At 52.3% G+C, this 19,398-nt stretch overlaps 2 protein-coding genes across 3 annotated transcripts in view; one reads left to right on the top strand and one right to left on the bottom strand.

The window, feature by feature from the left end:
* PFKP (phosphofructokinase, platelet) overlaps positions 1-7,397 on the top strand; it is a 78,669-nt gene extending 71,272 nt beyond the window's left edge. The window contains exons 17-22 of the mRNA XM_060097559.1: positions 656-820; positions 1,946-2,007; positions 2,331-2,442; positions 3,426-3,525; positions 6,859-6,961; positions 7,056-7,397. Coding sequence (XP_059953542.1) covers positions 656-820; positions 1,946-2,007; positions 2,331-2,442; positions 3,426-3,525; positions 6,859-6,961; positions 7,056-7,203 — 690 coding nt within the window. The 3' untranslated portion in view covers positions 7,204-7,397. The remainder of the gene's footprint in view (positions 1-655; positions 821-1,945; positions 2,008-2,330; positions 2,443-3,425; positions 3,526-6,858; positions 6,962-7,055) is intronic.
* A 613-nt stretch (positions 7,398-8,010) lies between these two features.
* Positions 8,011-19,398, bottom strand: part of PITRM1 (pitrilysin metallopeptidase 1) — a 31,781-nt gene continuing 20,393 nt past the window's right edge. For both annotated transcript variants that reach the window (XM_060097557.1, XM_060097558.1), the window contains exons 15-27: positions 16,897-17,013; positions 15,429-15,561; positions 14,337-14,457; positions 14,157-14,233; positions 13,761-13,926; positions 13,369-13,469; positions 11,898-12,018; positions 11,557-11,613; positions 10,967-11,079; positions 9,807-9,932; positions 8,871-9,016; positions 8,538-8,640; positions 8,011-8,455 (exon numbers count right to left, since the gene is read on the bottom strand). In XM_060097557.1, coding sequence (XP_059953540.1) covers positions 8,362-8,455; positions 8,538-8,640; positions 8,871-9,016; positions 9,807-9,932; positions 10,967-11,079; positions 11,557-11,613; positions 11,898-12,018; positions 13,369-13,469; positions 13,761-13,926; positions 14,157-14,233; positions 14,337-14,457; positions 15,429-15,561; positions 16,897-17,013 — 1,475 coding nt within the window. In that variant the 3' untranslated portion in view covers positions 8,011-8,361. The remainder of the gene's footprint in view (positions 8,456-8,537; positions 8,641-8,870; positions 9,017-9,806; positions 9,933-10,966; positions 11,080-11,556; positions 11,614-11,897; positions 12,019-13,368; positions 13,470-13,760; positions 13,927-14,156; positions 14,234-14,336; positions 14,458-15,428; positions 15,562-16,896; positions 17,014-19,398) is intronic.

Genomic DNA, 19,398 nt, shown 5'->3' on the forward strand with positions numbered 1-19,398 from the left:
GGCCTCGAGGTGTCACCAGAGCCCCTGGCAGAGGGGACCTGCAGTCCTGGTGACCACGCATCCTGGATTTCATTCCCACATGAGGGCTCGGTCTCAGGTTCCAGGCACGAGGCCCTGGGTGTCTTTGGGGGCCGCAGTCCAGCCCCCACGAGCAGGGCATGAGAGGCCCCTGGAGCAGGTGGCAGGGGGACTGGTGTGATGCTCCTGAAGGGCTGAGCGAGGCGAGATGTGGACATGAGCGTGTGTGGTGGACAGACCAGGGCAGGGCCTTGCAGGCTCCCCCGAGAGAGGACGGTGGCTGGACGGGTTTCTGTATCCCCGAGGGCCCGGTGCAGGTGTTTCCTTGGGGCGGGGAGGGACGGCCATCTGTGTATCGGCGAGTCTTCCAGGGGCAGGTCTGGAACCATCGTCCGGCTCTGGGGAGAGGTGCCCCACGGGAAGTAGTCCAGGAATAGACTGAGGACAGCCAGATCCAAGCGTCCACGGGGCTTTCCAGGAGAAAATAAAGGGATTTGCCCGCTGCCCGAGCCCGACAAGCCCCGCAGCGCAGCCCTGCGAGGCCGCAGGCAGAGGGTGCAGGGGCCCCAGAGCACCGACCGAGGTCAGGGCCGGGCTGTGGGGTGGTGTCCCACGTGGCCTGTGTCCTTCTGTGCAGACGTGTGACCGCATCAAGCAGTCGGCCAGCGGGACCAAGCGCCGCGTCTTCATCATCGAGACCATGGGGGGCTACTGCGGCTACCTGGCCAACATGGGGGGGCTGGCTGCCGGCGCTGATGCCGCCTACATCTTCGAGGAGCCTTTCGACATCCGGGACCTGCAGGTACGTGGACACAGGGCCGGGGGCGCTGATGCCTGATGGGTCGACAGAGGCGCTGGTGATGCGCCAGGTTCTGGCACCCACCCCCCCCTCCACTGATGGCGCTCACGCCAGTGAGGCGTTAGGGCTCTGTCCGCGGTGACAGGGTAACAGCAGGAACAGACACATTTCAGGGCACCTGCTGCTCTTTAACCCAAGCTTGTAAGTTTCTGTCTCTTACACTTTTGTCTACGAAGCAGTTATTGCCCTTCCTGGGAAGGCCCCACACCCACAGGGATGCGGACGTGTTCAGGGGGCCCGGTGCTTTGCCGGCTGATGGCTACGGATGTCCAGGCTGTGGGGTACACACAAGGCCAGAGCTCGGGTGTCCCTGTGGGGCTGAGTGGGGCAAAATGTGCAGTAGCTGGAGGACAGCACCCCTGCCTGGAGGAGCCCCTCGTCCCCAGGGACTGCAGGATGTAATGAGGGCTGCCCGGTGCCCACCGGGGAGGCTTGACCAGGCAGGGACACAGCAAAGTAGGTGTTTTCAGCTAAAACCAGGACAGGAAATACACTCACTGCCTGCAGCGTGCTTCTTTCTAAAAACGTTTGCTTTTGTGTCACTCTCTCCCTTTCTTGCACATTTCCTTTCTCAAGACACAACAGTCCTTCCTTAGAAAATCTGTGCACCGATTTGACTCTCTAGGTTTCTCCTGGCCTGAAAATGCTTGGTAGGCAGTTTTACGAGTTTCTGTATAAAGTCAGGTAACAGGTGTTTTCCTCTGAGACTGAAAACACTGTCATGGAAATGGATCAGGAGCCGTGGAGGAAAGTAGCAGCTCTAGGCGAGTACATGGAATACACACACTGATGTGTTCAAGGGAAGTCGTTCACCTGGGCATCTCCCATGGACGCCATGCGTGGCACTCAGTGACACCCCCCTCCCCCTGCCGTGGCTGTGGGCTGCTGGGTTACAGGTTCCCTGGCATTTGTCACTAGCTGATACGTCACTCGTCTGCTGTCCTCTCCGCTACGAGGTGAACTCGGAGCAGCTGCCCCGACTTCCCCGCTGCCACTGTCACAGGGCCGGACAGCACCCGGCACACAGTAGGCGTTTAATAAGTGTCCTAAGGGAACACTCTTTCCTAGTCCAACGTGGAGCACCTGACGGAGAAGATGAAGACCACCATCCAGAGGGGACTCGTGCTCAGGTAAGGGACCTCTGGCTGCCCCCAGCTGAGCCCCGGCTGCTCAGAAAGAACCCGCTTCGCCTAACCCCCCGCGAGCGGCCACTTCTCTGCACGATCTTGCTCTGAATCCTGGAGAAATGAGCGGAGTCACTGTGCTGCTTTGTGTTCAGACTTGCAGGCATTTAAATAATCGGATGGTAATTTTTCAAAATTCATTTTTGCTGTGTAGTCAGTTTTCTTGTTTAAGATTCTGCAAGTCGTTTCTTTAGCTAAGCCGGTGACCTTGACAGAGAAGGCCGTGTGCAGCGGCGGGCAGGATGGGAGCGAGCTGCCATGTGTTTCAGGAACGAGAGCTGCAGTGTGAACTACACCACCGACTTCATCTACCAGCTCTACTCAGAGGAGGGCAAGGGGGTGTTCGACTGCAGGAAGAACGTGCTGGGTCACATGCAGCAGGTGGGCCGTGGGCTAGGGAGGTGGCCAGGTGCCTGTGACTTTTCTCAGATGGGTGTCCTCCTTTAGCCATTTTGGAAAGAAATGTGTATTCATGGGTAAATTCCAAGATGCTTAAAATCAACATCTGACCTGTGTTATTGTTACACCAGATATCACCAGCCTCAGGAATCCTTTCCACTGTTTTGTGATATTTGGGCAGATGGGCTTTTTAAGGAAAACCATCCACTTTCATATAAATAGTGACACCAGTTGAGTGGACAGACGTTCAAATTAAGTACTTGATTCAGTTTCAGGCCTTATTATCCATTTAAATTGGAATCTCAGATGATACTTCTTTGAGATTTGCATCAAATTGGAGCGATTTGGGAAGAATCTTGGGGTACACATATAAATGCACCCAGACAAGGCAGGTGGCAGGCGTGGAGGGACCTGGTCCCCTAACAGCAGGCCTGTCCATCACCACCACTCAGTCCTGTGTCTTAGGAACTTGTAAGGGCCCATTAATGCACTGAATCCCCTGAAACTACATGATGGACTGGTGGGCGTGTGTGCGCCTTTGTGAAAGTGAGCCCCCAGAGTTGATCAGATTCTTAAAGGAACTGTGACCACCCCTCCCCACCCCCCGTAACCTACCCCAAAACAAGGTTAAGGAATCCTGCTAAAGATTGTAAAATAACAAAGATGCTCGTTGACCAGTTGGTTGATTAAAAGCCTCCTCCTTGGGGAAGCACGGAGATGCCTGATGGGCTGGGCTTTGGCTGCAGGAGTTATGGGGTTTGTTTTGGTTTGTTTGGTCCCAGCCATATAGAAGGAGATAGCAATATGCAACAAAACCCCCCAAACCCATATTTACAAACTTGAGTCTCTCAGAAATGTGATGTGAATTTTGTTAGTCATTTTAATTTCTATTCCATTTTAAAAAACTAACAGCCAGAAAGGTGTCGCTGTGTAACTAACATTCAGGTAATTCTAACCACCAACAGGGTGGAGCGCCTTCTCCATTTGATAGAAACTTTGGAACCAAAATTTCCGCCAGAGCCATGCAGTGGATCAGCATGAAGCTGAAGGAGCCGGCGGGGAGAGGTACCAAGTGGGCAGCGGGGCGGCCGCAGCGCTGGGGGGGCTGTGCTCTGGGCCCCCGTTTCTCCCTGGCTTCCACCCGGCCTTGGACTGCACGGGACAGAACCAGCTCTCACTCAACTCTGGCTGCTGCTTAAGACTCAGGTTATAATTAGGAATAAAGTAATTAACGAAACAAAATGCTCATTACTGAGGGAGGCATTCCAGTCATGTGGCAACATCTGTCTTCCCTTAATGGAAAACTGCCAGCTCGTGAGGGCTCCGCTAGCAAGACCCCAGATGGGAGCTTTCCTGGCTGTGTTTCTTTGCCTCGTGGATGCTCTGAACTGGCTTTTACTTAAGATACTTGGCTTCTTCATTGATTCCTTACGGCCTCTCTTTTTGGACAAAATGACAGGATGGGGAGGTGCCTGGACTGTGTCCTCCTTGGTGGGTCCTCCCGCCACGCCACTTTTGACTCTGTCCCACTGGCAGCAACCTCGGGATTTGGTGATATAATTCCCCGGCTCTCCTTCAGGGTTTGACTTCGTAGGATTAAACCTTCAAAGGCTCTGGTTTTGTGGTTTAGGTGAGAGAAGCAGAGGGCGTTTCCCTGTAGGGCCGGCCATCGCTGTGGCCCACCCTTGCCCTCCCGCCACCAGGGACCCGGCCCAACCAGGGCCTCTGGGTCCTGCCCTGACCCAGGAGTGGGCCGGTTCTCCAGACCAGTCTCACCCACCCCAGGCTCGCCTGTGGGGCACGATCCCCTCCCTCCCTGGGCCACACCTGATGAATCCGTCACCCTTTGAAGTATTGCTGTGATGCTGGGTGGGACTGAGACAGGCCCCCACTCCAGTGGCTGTAAGTGGCTAAACCTCTAGGTTATGAGGGAAATGCCAGGCCCTTCCTGCCTATGGATCATTCTTGTTTATTCTGTTACTGCTTCATGTTATCTGATGATTTGTTTTGTCTATATCATTTCTTAGGATTTAAAAATATTTTGATTATTTTAGAGGAATTTTTAATATAAGGAAGTCCATATTTTATATTGTCAAAGTCACATGTTGCAGACGTGTGTCTCCCATGTGTGGCAAACCCTGTCATTATCTTTTAATGAGGTGCTTTTTAATTTTTTTAACATTCTTTTTTTTTTTTTTGGCTGCACTGGGTCTTAGCTGCGGCACACGGGCTTCTCTCTAGTTGTGGTGTGCGGGTTTTCTCTCTCTAGTTGTGACGCGTGGGTTCCAGGGTGCGTGGGCTCTGTAGTTTGCGGCATGCAGCACAAGCTCGGAAGTTGTGGCGCCTGGGCTTAGCTGCCCTGTGGCGTGTGGGAACCTAGTTCCCCCACCAGGGATCGAACCCGTGTCCCCTGCATTGGAAGGCAGATTCTCTACCACTGGACCACCAGGGAAATCCCAAGTGCTCTTAATGTACCCAATTTTTTTAACTTTGTCTTTGAAAATTTGAGCTTTTTGTGTTACTAAAATATTCACCTTTTACATTTAGTTCTTTAATCCACTTGAACTGATATGCAGTTTAAAGTGTAATATTTTCCATGTGTACAGTTATTTGAGTGCCAGTCATTGAAAAATCCATTTTTTTCCCCACCCTGCAGTATAAACTCCATCATAGACCAGGTATCCAAAAACTTAAGGCACTATTTCTGGATTGTTAGGTTGATGTTTTGGCATTCAGTTACTGATCCGTGCCAATGTTCCAGTTTTGTGAACAATTACTAATACCTAGTAGGGCAAGTCCTACCTGGGCCTTCTTCCAGTTTTGGCTATTCCTGGCCCTTTGTGTCAAGGTCAATCAATTCTGTTGGATTTTTTTTGGGGGGGGGGGTTACATTTAAATAATGAATCTTTTGGAGGAAGAATTGACATTTTTAAAGTACTGAACTTCTAACTCATGAACATTTAATCTCCATATATTTAGGCCTTTTGTTATCTTATTAAAGCAGTTTTACATAAAGATCTTGCATAACTTTTGATGTTTATTCCTTAGTGAGTTTAAAAATAAATTATTGTATGGGACTTCCCCGGTGGTGCAGTGGTTAAGAATCCCCCTACCAACGCAGGGGACACAGGTTCAATCCGTGGTCTGGGAAGTTCCCACATGCTGCGGAGCAACTAAGCCTGTGCACCATGACTACTGAGCCTGCACTCTAGAGCCTGTGAGCCACAACTACTGAGCCCAGGTGCCACAACTACTGAGCCCGTGCACCTACAGCCCGTGCTTTGCAACGAGAGGCCACCGCAATGAGAAGCCCACGTGCAACAACAAAAAGTAGCCCCTGCTCGCCGCAACTAAGGAAAGCCTGTGAGCAGCAATGAAGACCCAATGCAGCCAAAAATAAATTAAAAACATATTATTGCAAATGGTATTAGTTTCTTATAGCTGGTGTACAGAAACACAACTCATTTTTGTACACTGATTTTTGCAATCCGTAACTTTCTACACACTCTTAATTCTAGTAATTATTTGTAGATACAATTTTTTTCTCTTGGTTTTTATTATCCACACATATGGCATATGTATACGACCTTTTGGTTTTTTCCTTGATACCGTTTGTGGGTGTTTGTGTTCCCTCCAGAGAAATCCTGACATAGTGACAGCAGAACTCCTGTCCTGTTCTCGACCCTAATGGCACAAGGAACACCTTCAATGTTTCATGACTGAGGATTCTTACTAATATTTAACTGAAGTCTTTCTGTCTGCAACTTATTATTTGCTGATGGTCTTTGATCGTTACTGGACACCTCTGATGTTCATTAAGTAGTTTTTCAGTCGTGAAGGCTATGATAACACTTTTGCGTCGAATGAGACGGTCACTTGAAGTTCCTTCAGCCAACTTGCTAGTGCTAAGGCCACCCCGCCTTCCTGGGGTGCGCCCCTGACGCCCCCGGCTGTGCACGCTCTTCTCACCGCAGGCTGGCCCCATGCGCGCTGTCCCTGTCAATTGTAGGGGTGGGCAGCCTTGTTCTAGCGTCTAAGAGGCTGGTGGGGGGGGTTCCCCGGCGAGAGCATTTCTAAGGCAAGTTTTGTTTTGATTTTTGGATGTTTGCTAAACCTCTACCTGCATCCCAGCTCTGCTTTCTGTGCAGGGAAAGCTGACGGCTGAATTTCTTCAGGGTTTATAGACGTGCTGGTGTTTGTTCCTTGAACCTTTCATCTTCTACGAAATTATACATTTATCTAAGTTTTCAGAAGATTCAGCATGAAAACCTTCATAATCCCCTCTTCTCTCTTCAGTGCCTGCAGCCCTCGTCCTCCCTTCACTCCAGACGGTGGTTATTTGTGCCGATACCTTGACTTCACCCCCTCAATTTCTTACATCATTTTTCTGTCTTATAGGAAAAAGATTTGTAAGTGATGATTCCGTCTGTGTGCTGGGAATAAGCAAAAGAAACCTGGTCTTCCAGCCCGTGGCCGAGCTGAAGGGGGAGACGGACTTCGAGTAAGTGCACGGGGCCCTGTGGGAAGGGAGGGGGAGAGAGGCCCACTGGGTTGGGGGCCCAGGCCCTGCTCAGCCACCCATCCCCCTCCCGCAGGCACAGGATCCCCAAGGAGCAGTGGTGGCTGAAGCTGCGGCCCCTCATGAAGATCCTGGCCAAGTACAAGGCCAGCTTCGAGGTGTCGGATGCGGGCCCGCTGGAGCCCGTGCAGCCCCGCGGGCCCGAGGAGCCTGCCACCATCTAGACGCCCCACCTGCCCATTTTGTAACGTTTAAGTTATTTATGAGCACTTTACGCGAGCATCGTCCAAGTGAACCCTGAGCGCGGCCCGCCTTCCCCGTCCCCTGGCCCCCAGCACGGGGTGTCAGCTGTGCTGTCTTGTGTGTCCTGCTTCACAAACTGCGGATCCCGCAGAATTAAACGTTTGCTAAAAGCCAATCACGGTGCCCGGTTTCTTTGTTTTCTAAGCGGGACTTGAAAACCTCAGGGTGTGTGAGCTGCTCTCAGGGTTTTGTCGGCAGATACAGGCACACATTTTCTAGGGAACTGGGGAGCCAGGAGACAGGCAAGGACAGAGGCACCCGGAGGAAAGAGGTGACACTCTGACGGGAGGGCACGTGGGTGACTCGCCCAGTGCACCAGGAGGGCCCTGGACCAGGGCGCCAGGTAAGGTGATCCCCCCGGGGGGGTGGGGGTGGACGCGCACCTGAGTCTTTAGACATGAGCTCCTCTGCCCCTGCTGTGCGCCTGCAGGAGGCGGAGGAGGGGATTCAGTTCCTTTCAAGGCAGGGCGGGCAGTTTCCTTTCTGTCCAACAGCCTGACGGGGTGGAGGAGTCAGATCCCGGAGTCAAAGGTGATGCCAGCCCCACGTCCTCCAGGCACGTCCACCGCACCCGCCGCCCCGCGGCCCCACCACCGGGGTGAGTGGAAAGCAGACGTTGGGACACCTCTGTCCCTTTGCTCGTGCATTTCTCCATAAAGGCCCTAAAAACTGCTTTAACAAAAAGTGATTTAAAATGATAATGACTATAAAGCACAGGCAGGTCAGAGTCACCTTTTATTTTTAAAATACATGTTCTAGGATTAATAGGTAAAATAAGCATTCATAGCACTAGGAAGTCTTAAAAACTATAATCTGTGCATCTCTGGCACTTAGTGCATGATTATTTCAATTAATTTCTTTGTGATCACTCTATTTCCTTCTTCAAGACAGAAGAGTTTTCGTCTGGCTTGCCAGGCAATACCTTAGGCAAAATCATAAGAATGATATATACATATATATGATCACATATACATATGATCAAGAGTTTTGCAAAAAAAATAATAAAGGCCAGAAAAGCACAGAGCTCAGTGTCAGGAGGCCTAAGGCTGGGCCAAATCCCATGGAGTCAGGGTCATTTGCTACCTAACTATCCACGACGGGTCCTTGGTGATGCTTGCATTGTCTGGTCCGAGCAGAGCTATGCCATGTGTGCTGCTCCCGGCGCCCAGGTACCTGCAGGTGGACGGGTGGGGGTCACCCAGGCAGCAGTGGGGGGCGCAGGGTCTGGGCACTAAACCACCTGGCACCTACTCACCTGTTGCTCACATCAACCAGATCTTCGTGGCGGACAGCAAAGAGCTGCTCGCGGTGCGCCTGCTTCGCCTCATCCGAGAGGCCATACAGGAAGCAGTCCAGGCCTGAGTGAGCACAAGTGACAGGATGGAGGGGCATGTGGCTACCTTGGCCCTTTACAGCCTGTTTCCACCAAAGGTCACACCGCTGCCCATCACGCGCCCGCAGCGCGCTCTCCTCCCGACTCGGCTGAGACGCATAGTCTCATGGAGGCTGGGAGGGCCCGAGCCGCGTGGCAGGGGGTCCCGGCTGTTGACACCACCACAGCTCGAGGCACGTTACCTACGCCAGATACCTTTGTCTGAAGGAGCCACCGGAGCGTCCACGGCGGCGAAGACAGAGAGCTTTGCCTCGTTGATGTCCTGCTGCGTGAACCTCCCAGACTTGGCCCAGTCGACGGCCTTCAGGAAGGACTGCAGCGTCTCCGTGGAATGCGGGTCCCTGGAGACCCAAGGAGTCAGGCTCACATGTTTGGCAGAAAACGTATAGGGGACACCCAGGCACGACTTCAGTTCTTCCATGCTTCGGGGTTGTTAATGCTGTTTTAACAGTCCAGACAACCCAGTACTCTGGAAATTGACATGTGGCCACACAAGCCACCGACACTCTCCCTGCAGACCTCGCCTGTGACCCGCACTTCTCCACCTGATCACTGACTACACCGCTGTAACCCAGGAGAGCCGGGGGACCGGCCGGAAGGAACAGAAGACGCTCATAAGATGCACCCAGACAGCGCAATGATCACCCCTCAGAGGCGAGTTTCCGGGGTCTTCCCCTGAACAGAAAGAGCTCCAAGGCCCCTCATTCACACGTGCATGTGGTCCTGAGGGCGACTTGTGGGAAACGCCTTGTTTTTCATGTCCCTCGAGACCCACAGCCCCCACATGACCACATCAGCCCATGTCACGGGACGTGAAGCGGTCGGGGGCAGAGAGAAACCCTCGGTCCCTGAGGTGCCAGAAAGGCAGCAGGGCCACAGAACAGAGACGTAAAAGGGTAGAACAGTCTGGCCCTGAAGACCTAGCCCCGGAGAGCTTCCAGGTCATCTCCTTACACACCCTGGTTACCAAACCCCAGAGCTATTTTCTGTCCCCTCCCGCTATCCCTAAGGCCTGCAGCTGAAAGGACCTTGCTGGGTGGGGTTACACGCCGGCCCAGCAACGACAGGGGAAGCGTTTTTCTGAAGTTTGCTCTGCGTGTGAGGACACCGGGGCCAGACAGCCCAATTCACCTGTACGAGTAGAGTGTGAAGATCCCGCCGTAGCTGAGTCTGGCGCCTCCACCATAAGCACCGCCTTTTTCTCGAATCTCCGTGTGCAAGAATTTAGCTGTCATCAAGCGTGCCAGGATCTTGAGACTGAAAAGATGAAAAAAACGTGAGTTAAGAACAACGCGGCTGGCAGGGCAGTACTGAATATATAACACAGAGTAACCCAAGACGATGGCAAGTGTGTCTGAGTAAGAACAAAATTAGAACCAAGTAAAGCGACACATACATCATGACCTTTTTTTAATTTTAAAATAGAAGCTAAGAGAAAAATGTGAGGAAGATGAACTTTCAGAGGCTTGGGTGACGGGGGTGGGACAGGAACGTCCCTCCTGCTTGACCTGCCGCGGCACACAGAACGTTTAGCAGTGAGTGGTTTCCATGATACAGGCGAACGTGTGGCCCATCACTTACTTAAACCCCCTGCGTCAGCCTGTGCGCTCATGTGTGTACACACGCGGCGTCCCTCCCTCAGAAAACACTCCAACAGCGTGAGCTTCTATCGGGTCCCACGTCCCCATGACTTCCATCGTGAGCAGTGACAGCTGCTGCCCCAGCGCAGCCGAGGTGGTTCCGGAAAGACAGCAGCCAGGCCGACCCGACGGGGGCCTCGCCCGCTCATGCCCACCCCCCCGCCCGACTGGTCTTTTCTACAACAGAGCAGGCGGCACAGGCAGAGGGGACGCGAGTGGAGGAGCGAACCCGAGGCTCCAGGAGAGGGTGGGGACCCCGTGCAGACAGGCCCTGATCCCCAACAGGGACGGAGGTCCACCCTCCACGCATCTTTTTTCAGAAACTTCTGTTATTTCTGTTACGTAAGGTAAATTATAAAATACAAAAGAATGGAAAAAACACCTATGATCCCAGCACCCAGGAGTAGGTACCTCTTGTTTTTGTTTCTGAACCTACATCTTTCTATTCAATATAGAAACATGTTCCTACTCCTGATGGCCTGGCAGAGCGCGTTTGATTCCTGTAAACACGGAAACAAGCTGACGGAAAAGCAGAGCTGTGATGACACTTCCCAAAGACACCCTTTCCCGTGAGCCCGGCAGCAGCGCCATGCTCCGGAGCTGCTCCGCACCCACCATCAAGCGTCCCGGCGGCGCCCCTCCCCCTCGCACCTGGCGTGGGCCGGGGCCGTGTACGGGGCGGTCCGGATGCACTCGGCTACGTAGTTGACCGGGAACGGGAGCAGGAAGTGCGTCTTCATCGGGCAGGGCTTGAAGGTGGGGTCCTGGGGGCAGAGGCTGTCACCACGTGTGGCCCAGGGGCCAGCTGGGCAGGTGCCCCCAAGTACCCAGCCCCCCACACTGCGACGCCCTGGGCGGCACCAGCCACGTCCCCACACGTAACAGCCAGGCGCTGATGACCTCGTCCCGCACAACTTCACCTCAGAGCTGAGGTGAAGTATACTACCCCCAACCCAGACTCCCCTGGGACCATCTTATGCCACGCCATTCCCAGGGCAGTGTGTGTGACCTTGCTCAGTCACTCCCCCGGGACAAGCCAGGCCAGCCACCAGAGCTCAGGGGCAGCAGGGTGCACAGGAGGGGAGGTGACCCCCATGTGGCAGTGATGTTTAAACGCAGGTGGACTGAACACGAGGCGTCCATACAGACAGCACCTGGCGGTCCTACCCGACGATGCCCAGCTGGTGACAGAAGGGCCCACGGATGCGCAGCAGGCAGGGCATTAAGCAGAAGGGACTCACCGTCACCAGCTTCCTCGTGACTGGGGAGTGCCTGCCAGGTCCCTTAGGTGCAGATTTCTGAAAGTAAAATGTTTCCCAGAGAAATGAGAAAATGCCCAAGCTCACGTGGGCAGGTAAGGTACGTTCCAGGAAGTGCACAGAGCTCACGACAAGCGTCAGGGTACATCTGATCTGCTCGAGGCTTCAAGCTCTGAGGCTGCTGCATCCCCAGCTCAAGTGGTCCTGCAAACAGGAGACTTCACTGCAAGGCCCAAGTGGCTACCGGGGAGCACAGGATCGAAGGCCAAACTACAGGGTTTGGATTCACTGGCCCCGCGGGCAGGCAGGGGACACCACCTCACCTCCACCACATGTGGGTGCACAGGCTTCCGCTCCTTCTTACTCCGGCTGAGGGTCCTGAGGAAGTTATCCACCGAATTCTCCACCTGAGACATTTGCTGGGGAGTAGCATTCACGGAACATCTGTTTAAAAAAGTCTACGTGCAGAAAACCATTACTATGAAAAATAAAAATGTTACATTTTGCATAATTAAAACAAAAAATGAATCACATACAAAATAATGCTCAAAAGTGTAAAAACGTTTACATGTAAACGTAAAAACAAAAACTGAATAAAACAGCAGCCAAACAAGGCACCACTACAGCCGTCTTCCTTCACCACATGTTTTCCAGGTACGAAAAAGCCTGTCCCTTATCTCAGTGTGTTCCAGACAATAAATAGCCAGTTCCGCTAAGCTCTGTGCTCTCCTGAGAACGAGGAGGATGCAGAGACTAGATCTCCAACAGTGCCTTCAGGGCTACAGTATCAGAGGACTGAAAACGCAATTATTGTCTGGAACAGAATGAACCGGTCATTAAAGTTGGAAAGTGTAAGTAGGCAAAGAACTGCCTCGCTCCCAAAAAACATTTCTCTGTGGCTCTTCGGAACTCTACAGAATCACAGATACCATCATACATACAGTACACTGACAAACTGTATCCTTTTTGGTTTTGGCCATAAATCCTAAGTCTATTTTGGTTGAAATAACAGGTACCATGACAACACCACTGTGTTCTAGGCTCTAGACCAACTGCTTTGCAAACATGCTCTCCTTCCTTGCCCTAAATCTGCAAAGGACTGTTTTATGGAGGAAACAGAGAAGGTCCCTGTGGTTAAGTTCCCCGAGATGCCAGCCGTGAGTGCACAGGCAGCCCAAGAACTAACTGGGCGCCGGCTCTGCTGGCCAGAGGCCCCCAACCTCCTGCTGCCCAGATGGTCCAGGAGGGCCTGCTAGTGACTCCCAAGAACTGCCGGGCCAAGGTCCGGGGCGTGTTCCACGGACGGAGCTGCAAAGCTCAGCTAAGGCGGCGGTGCTGGCGGAGAGGCAGGTGCTACCAGCTCAACAGCCGTCGTCCTCTTTTAAGTCTCGCTCGTGTCGCAACCTGAGCTGAAGGCCGACCACGTGCAGAGGCTGGTGTTCACCCCAAACTGGTGCACAATTACTCTCACAAGAACCTCTGCGCTTTCACCGTGGCCTCGGGCAAGAGGACCTCGGCGGGGTCTCGCTGAGGCTCATTTACGGAACGTCGGCTGTTGAGTCATGCAGCAGGGAGTCCACCTGTGGCTCCAGGTTAAAGCAGCCTGCCCTCCTCCCCACCTCCCAGGACACTTGTTCAACTTCTGTATAAAACAGCTCTTTCACAGTTAGAACATCTGGAGTCTAGAACGATTCTGTAGCCTCCACCAAGCGTTTTCTAAAAAGCATCTAAAACTACACGTGGTGACACAGGATGAGGATGGAATCTTTGCTTAGAAACAAACTGCAGCCCCACCTGAAGTTATCACAGTTCAAAAGATGCTTCTTAATGCGCGGGAGCTTCCTCAGGATGGGCTTGATGTCCGTCATCTCTGCGATTCTCTTCATGAGCCTCACCTAAGCCAGAGAACCGACAGGTAGAGATAGACGCGCCTTGGCTTGGACCAGACTTCCCTGACATGGTGTCCCGTGGGGACATGGGGTGGGGCGGCGGCAGGGCCAGGTTCTGTGCCCACGGGGGACGCACACTTGCTCCGCTGGGGGTGGGGGAGGGGCTGCAGGCTGGAAGGAGGAGGGTGAGCGAAAAAACTTTTTCCCCATGAAACCTGGCCAGTTTGAGTTAGCCTTTCTGAGACGTGAACAATCTATTACGAGCCCCGGAGACCCAGCCGCCCCTGAGCGCGTCACCTGGTCCATCCCCCCGAAGGTCTCCTGCAGGTCCCCCGCGGGCGCCAGCGTCCTGCCCGCCCTGATGGACGCGTAAAGGTGGCCTGCGTCGGGGACCCCGTTGGACAGCTCCTGAGCTGTCATCTTCACCAGCACTCGGAAGTGCTCCTCGTCCTCGAAGCGGGGGCTGTGGAGAAAGAAAAGGCAGTAAATGAGACCCAGTCATGCCCCCTTCAACAGCAGGGAAATTTGCTAAGTGTAGGTTCTTAGATGATATAAACCGTCCCTGGAGATGTCATGAGTCCACAGGAGTCACAGGGGGAAAGAAACCAACAACCAACAAAGGCATGTAGCTTCCGCTCTCAGGACCCGGCAGACTCGGGTCTCTGGCATGTCCGGGGATTTACGTCTACTTACTTGTTAAAGATTTCACTCCACAGATGCATCATGTCTGGTAGGTTTCTATCGAGGCAGAAAGATGAAAAGAGCACACCCTATATAAATCATGACAGAAGAAAAAGAATAAGAAATTATGATGTAATTTAAAAGACGCCGGAGAAGCCAACCCTCACCACCCTGAGCTGAGGAAATGGCTACCTGCTCGTAGGTGTCGAGGTGCGAGTCATCAGGGAGCACATGGGGGGTGGCAGCCAGGCCCCCCGTCTTCAGGTCCACCTGCTGGGCCAGCTCCCTGTAGTCGAGGCTGCCGCAGCCCAGCCTGTGCAGGGAGAGCACAGAGTCACCGGGGCGGGCCGGGTTCCCATGTGGCATGTCCCCCCAACCACCGCCTGCCAGCCCAGCAGCTGCTCCCGCCTCCCCCGCAAACTCTGCAGCCTGCAGCCGCTCTGGTCAGGTAGTCTTAGGGGTGAAATCTGAAGAATGAGCCTTAAGAAAAAAAAAGTCACTTCAACTTCTTTTGGAGGAAACATTCTAATCGCTGTTCCTAATGTAAGAACTAATTCAAGCCAAGGTGATGACTGAGTTTTTCCTGAATCCACGTTGCCGTGGAAGGGCAGGCGGTGGGAGCCATACTGATAAAAGGGCAGAGAACTCGGGAAAGGTTCACCTCCTCCGGGGGTGACCCCAGGCCTATGCGTCATATTTAAAGGCTTACATTTTCTGATGAAAATAATCATCTCTTCATAATCTTAAAAAGAACTCAGTTGTTGAGATATAGCTATACCTGTAATACCTTGCGCTCTACATTTATAAATATTTTAATGTACTGTATTTTAGTAAGAAAGTATGATTACCATAAGGAAAATTCTCAACAAATATACCATCCACCTTTCTTTTTTTTTTTTTTTTTTTTTTTGCGGTATGCGGGCCTCTCACTGTTGTGGCCTCCCCCGTTGCGGAGCACAGGCTCCGGACGCGCAGGCTCCGGACGCGCAGGCTCAGCGGCCATGGCTCACGGGCCCAGCCGCTCCGCGGCATATGGGATCCTCCCAGACCGGGGCACGAACCCGTATCCCCTGCATCGGCAGGCGGACTCTCAACCACTTGCGCCACCAGGGAGGCCCCATCCACCTTTCTGTAACATTACTGGATTTGAAAATTAAAATGACTCACTGAAAATTGATTACTGATACATTGAAACAACACACACAGAAAACATCCACTAATAAATTTGCAATGACATGCAGAGTTCTATAAATGCGTATCTTCGCCCCAGAAGGAGCCCCTTACTTGGTGAGGACGTTGCAGAAGAGGGGCACATAGGGCCGGAGCTCCTCGGGCAGGGTGTTCAGACTCGAGAAGGCTCTGAAGTAGATCACGCCGTTGGTGGGCTGTGTGCAGTACTGGACGGGTGTGTCCCCAGCTGCAGGAGCAAAGGCACCTCTTTATAATTTTTACCAGTAAAGTTTTAACCATGTAACCATCATTTAATATTTTTAAAATGCTAAAGCTTTTCAAGGATGGGGGTTTACATTTTATATTAGCAAAAAAACACTATTCATTTGCCATAATTCAGACAAATTTCCCTCTTGTACTTTCATCACAACAAAAGCTGAAAATCTTCAACGCTAAGTAACCCTTGTGCTTCTTGAAAAACGAGAGCAGAGTATGAACGTTCTTGGGGTTTTCTAAACACCCCACAGTCCAGCTGCAGTCCAGCTGCCCTCCCCACCTGCACCCAGACCCTCCTTGGGTATCGGCAGGGACTCTGGCAGGCCACTCCCACAACAGGTGACCTCACTTTCACCCACCCCAAACGCAACTCACCCCCTAACAAGTCCTGTCCCCAAACCCGAGGACCCTCATGCCCCACAGCACACTGGAACCCACCCCGCTCGACACCCCAGGCCTCTGTGGCCCCAGTTCCCTCACAACTGTGTGTTCTACTTTTTATATCCCGAGCGCAGTGCCCTGAACCAGCGGAGGAACTAAGGCATCTGCTGACGACGAATTACTTCACTGATTCCTTCCTTGAACACAATGAACTTCACTGATAAACCAAACCTGAGGGGGTTAAACGATCAGTGGGACGTGAACCTCGCTTCCCAGAAGCCTGGGCCAAAAAAGAGGTTTCATTTACATGCGCAAATGAATACATCAGGTGTGGTAAACCGGACAGGCCCCGGGACAACAGACATGCCACACAAGTCAAAGGGATGCTTGCACACAGCCTGAATCCTAAACTAGATGCGGGAACCAGTGAAGGTGTAAGGCTGTCGTCAGACCTGCTCAGGAAGGAGCAGCAAAGTCACATCACGGCCATATAGAGAAACGTCAGCACCACAGGGCACGTCTCCTGTGTCCAGCAGAAGTGAGTGACGGGCGCAGATGTGGGGGGATGCCAGGAAGGAGCGGCTGCCACCCACTCCGTGCCCACAGTGCAACACCTAGTGCTGTGGGCCTCTGGACCCTGGCTGGGCTAAGGAGCGGGCGTGGGCAAGGGGCCCAGAGGACGCCCGTGCCCTTGAGAACTGCATGAACACACACACAGCGGAACCTGAGGCCTCCCCGCCCCCAGAGGCGGCTCAGCCCTGTCGGACCCACCCAGGGAAAAACACACGCAGGCCCTCGAGTCCACATCTGCCGTCGCTGAGCTGGACTAGGAACGGGGCTTGAACGTCCTGTGAAGACACCCACTGGTGACTCTCCCCAAGGCGCAGCCTAACCCCCAGCCGGGGCACCAAGACCCGCCACTGACCTGCCAGAGCTACCTCCACCTCCGTGAACGGGATGCGGGGCTCGATGTCCGACACCTTCAACGCGGGCAGACACGACACGTCCTGAGGTTGGCTTTGCTGAGCCTGTAATTCCAAACCTAAGAGGGGAATGAACATCCAGGACGATACTTAGAAGGTCTTACTCGGTTCAGCTCCTATTTATTAACTTACATTAAGACTCAGCCTCTCCCATGCCAAGCGTGGGGAGCCCGTCAGCACTGGGGTTCAGAGGTTTCCCAGGAAACCAGATTTAGAAGCATAATAACCAGCTCGGCAGGCAGCTCTCTTCCTAATTCTCATTCTCAGCGATTTAAGAGAACGATTTTGCTGGGGAAAGGGGGGAGCAGTTTGCTCTAGCAGTTTCCTCTCTGCCCCCAACCAAAATTTTCTACTAGAGACTGAACTAGTGGATTGAAACTAACTTTTGTGCTTGTTTATTCTTATGTCATTTTCACAAACCTCAGCAATACGCTTGTGTAATCACATAAAGTTCACAAATTACAAAAATGGAAAAAATACCTTTTCTGGGCCTGATCAGAGGGTAGATGCCCCTTTTGTACAGACTGGGCAGCCCATGGGGAGGGGCCCCAGGCTGTAGCTGGGGGATGTCACGGGGTAAAGTCAGTGCTCCCGCTGTCACCTCACCCCCCACGCCCGCCTCCCCGAGTCCCCAGCACCGGGTCCCCGAGCCCGCAGAGGGGTTTCAGCGCAGCTGTTCCCGGGCACCCACCTGTGCCCCGTGGAGGCCTGAGGACCTGGCTCCCCAGGCTCTGAGGAACCCCCTGCACTTTCAAGGCCCCCCCACCTGGCCCTCTCCCCGCAGTCAAGCAGAGCACCCCAACGCCACCCTCAGACGCTTCCTCGTTCTCTGCGTTTGGCCTCCTGCCCTTGTCCTGGAGAACACGCCCAGCGGCCCCGGCTCAGCTCCTCCTGTCAGGATGCTGCTCCTCTGGTGGGGGCGGGATGCAGATGCATCAGGGCAGCAGAGGCTTCGAGCACTGTCCTCCACCAGACACGGGCTCCCAACGGCCCAGCCCCGCCCCTTCACACAATACACACAGACTCCCAAACTGGAAGATTGTTTGATGTTTCCAATAAATTAATCTCCCATTCCCACTTCTCATTGGTGTTCATCTCCAGATTGGACCCTGACTCACTGATTCTTTGCACTGAAGTCCACACTCAAGACTTACTGACCTAACGGTAAATGCTCTAGCACTGTGTCCTCCCTAAGGGACTGTGCAGTGATCTGGAAGACAGAAAGACGCTCTTTAACCAGGCCCTGCATTCCTTCACATGCACCTCCACGGCCAGGCCAGACGCCTGACAACTCAGCGAATGCACGGTCTGTGCTGAGGCATGGAATTACCCTCTGTGCCACAAATGGCTATAAGCACAGACGGAAGATGGGTGGGACCACATCAAACTAAAAAGCTTCTGACAGCAAAGGAAACTGTCAACATGAAAAGGCATGTACACAGTGGGAGAGAAAACTTGCAAATCAAATATTATCTGGTAAGGGGCTAATATCCAAAATATTTAACGAACTCAATAGCAAAATACAAACGATCCAACTAAAAAATGGGCTGAGGACCTAAATAGGCATTTCTCCAAAGAAGCACACAGATGGCCAACAGCTATAGGAAAAGGTGCTCAACATCACTCATCAGGGAAATGCAAATCAAAACACATGAGACATCACCTCACACCTGTCAGAATAGCTATAATAAAAAAGACAAGAGATAACAACTGTTGGTGAGGATGTGGAGAAAAGGGAACCCTTGTGCACTGCTCGTGGGAATGTAAATTGGTGCAGCTACTATGGTGGTTCCTCAAAATATTAAAACTAGAACTACCATATGACCCAGCAGTCCTACTCCTGGTTATTTATCTGAAGAAAATAAAAACACTAATTTGAAAAGATATACGCACACCAATATTCACAGCAGTACTATTTACAACAGCCAAGATATGGAAACAAACTAAATGTCCACTGACGGATGAATGGGTAAAAAAAAGATGCGATACACACACACAAACACACACACAGTGGAACACTACTCAGTCACGAAGGAGGAAATGCTGCAATTTGCAACAATGTGGATGAACCTTGAGAGTATTATGCTTAGTGAAATAAGTCAGATAGAGAAAAATAAATACCTACGATCTCACTTATAGGTGCAATCTACAAAACAAAAACACAAAAAAGCAAGCTCATATATACAGAGAACAGACTGGTGGTTGTGGTGGGGCGGGGAGGAGAAATGGATTAAGGGGTCAAAGCTACAAGTTTGCAGTTCTAAGTAATCCCTGAGGGTGTAATGTACAGCACTGTTACTAAAGTCAGTAATACTGTATTGAGATTTTAAAATTGCTAAGACGATAAAATTTTAAAGTTCTCATCACAAGACAAAAAACTCTACATGTGGTGACAGATGATAACTAGACTAATTGTGGTGACCATCTCACAATATACAAATACA

This window comes from Mesoplodon densirostris, chromosome 4, assembly GCF_025265405.1.
Source record: "Mesoplodon densirostris isolate mMesDen1 chromosome 4, mMesDen1 primary haplotype, whole genome shotgun sequence".
In the NCBI taxonomy this organism is placed as follows: domain Eukaryota; kingdom Metazoa; phylum Chordata; class Mammalia; order Artiodactyla; family Ziphiidae; genus Mesoplodon; species Mesoplodon densirostris.